The sequence below is a fragment of the Stegastes partitus genome, unplaced genomic scaffold (assembly GCF_000690725.1).
Source record: "Stegastes partitus isolate 25-593 unplaced genomic scaffold, Stegastes_partitus-1.0.2 Scaffold1936, whole genome shotgun sequence".
Classification (NCBI taxonomy): domain Eukaryota; kingdom Metazoa; phylum Chordata; class Actinopteri; family Pomacentridae; genus Stegastes; species Stegastes partitus.
Window position 1 is genome coordinate 62,856 of NW_007579667.1, and position 1,625 is coordinate 64,480.

General features: G+C 44.9%; 1 protein-coding gene across 1 annotated transcript in view; it reads right to left on the reverse strand.

Annotated features, from left to right (window-relative positions):
- LOC103373252 (ATP-binding cassette sub-family G member 1-like) overlaps positions 1–1,625 on the reverse strand; it is a 14,654-nt gene that overhangs the window by 2,539 nt on the left and 10,490 nt on the right. Inside the window, exons 9-11 of the mRNA XM_008303101.1 lie at positions 1,463–1,599; positions 910–1,011; positions 369–537 (exon numbers count right to left, since the gene is read on the reverse strand). Of these exons, the coding sequence (XP_008301323.1) occupies positions 369–537; positions 910–1,011; positions 1,463–1,599 (408 nt within the window). The remainder of the gene's footprint in view (positions 1–368; positions 538–909; positions 1,012–1,462; positions 1,600–1,625) is intronic.

Below are 1,625 nucleotides of genomic sequence, written 5' to 3' on the forward strand. Positions count from 1 at the left end.
CAGAACCAGATGTTCTCTCTGATCTTGCTGGTTATATATTGAATATCTGATCTTTTGCCTGAAGCGTCGTTTTATTTCCATTCTGCTGTTTTACTGTCATCAGTTTAATGATGTTTTATTGTCTCTGATGTCTGAAGATGTTTTATTGGTTCTTTGAGGTCCATCTGAGAGTTCTTTAAACAATCGTTTGCAGAAATTGTTCTTTACAGAATGTCTTGTTGACAGGTTCTGTGTCAAACTGAAGTGGTTCTTCTGCGGCATCGCTGTGAAGAACCAGTGTTTGTTCCAGTGAGAACCTTCATGATGTGTAGCGGTCTGTGTACGGATATGAAGCGTGTTTTAAACGTGTGTCCAGGTGTTGAACCTACATGTGAGCACTGTGGGCATCAGAGCGGCGAACATGAGGAACAACATGGAGAAGAACAGGAACCCTGAGTTGCTCAGAACCTTCTTGGCCTCGTTGCCGATGCCCAGGTACAGCAGACCAATCAGAACGCCGATCCCGATGTGAGACGAGATCCTCAGGTGAGTCAGCACCTGCTCCACCAATGACAGCACGCCTTACTACAACAGATAATTTACTCACAAATGTCTGTTTGTTACCATTTAATGTTTAAATTGCTGTAATAGTTCTTTGTTTCTGGCTTTTACTTCTCTTGTTATAAACTAGTTTCATAAAGATCAGCTGTTGTAACTCCAAGAGGTTTTAGTAGCTGCTCCTGATGTTTGAGTTTTGGGTTAAAAATTGATTTTCAGGAATCACAAAACCAAACTTTGAATTAAAAGTATGAACACGTTTCAGAACTAACACGTAACCTCCTGACAGTCGCAGCCAAAGTGTTGTGAGTTCAAAGACGATCAGCAGAAACACATTCAGTCAGAGTGTTGTGTGGATGTGAAGATGGTCACCGAGTCTCTGAGGATGCTGAGGAAGGTTCTCCTGAACAGGATGGAGAACTGGGTCATGCAGCTGGCTGAGAAACTGTGACAACCTTCAGAAGAACAGCTCTCCTGTAAACACAATGAAAGACGGTGAGCTGCTGGACAGACCAGGATGGATCGTCTTTATCAGATCTGCTGTTTCCTGGTGCTCTGACTTAAACAGACGAGTCCTGAACTGAGGAGCTTCATGAGACAAACGTCATCAATACCTGGAGCTTCAGGTGAAGCATCACCACTAAGACATAGCACGTCTTCATGTGAAATGTCTTCCAATTAACAGTCTGTCCAATCTGTACTTTACAGTTAATTCACCTGTCAGGTGTGTCATCAGCTAAACCAGGAGAGAAGAGCTTCAGGTTGCAGCTGGAGGTTCATGTTCCTGCAACTATAACGCACTCACCCATTGGTCCTAAGTCTAAGGATTATGTCAAGTCATTATGAAGCTGCTGATGGACCAATCGCAGCGCTGGGTTAGCGGTTAGCTTTAGCATCTCCAGGTGTCTGGGTGCGTTAGTTTTACCTCCTGCCACAGCAGCGGGTGGAGGCTGGTGTCTCCATTCAGCTCCGTCTGATGGTCCTTCTCAGCTCTCGGATCCTGAACGGCTTTAACCAGACGAACCATCTGATCTCCATATTCTCCTGAAGCCACCTCCATCACTGCAGCAGCAGACAGGTACAGACAG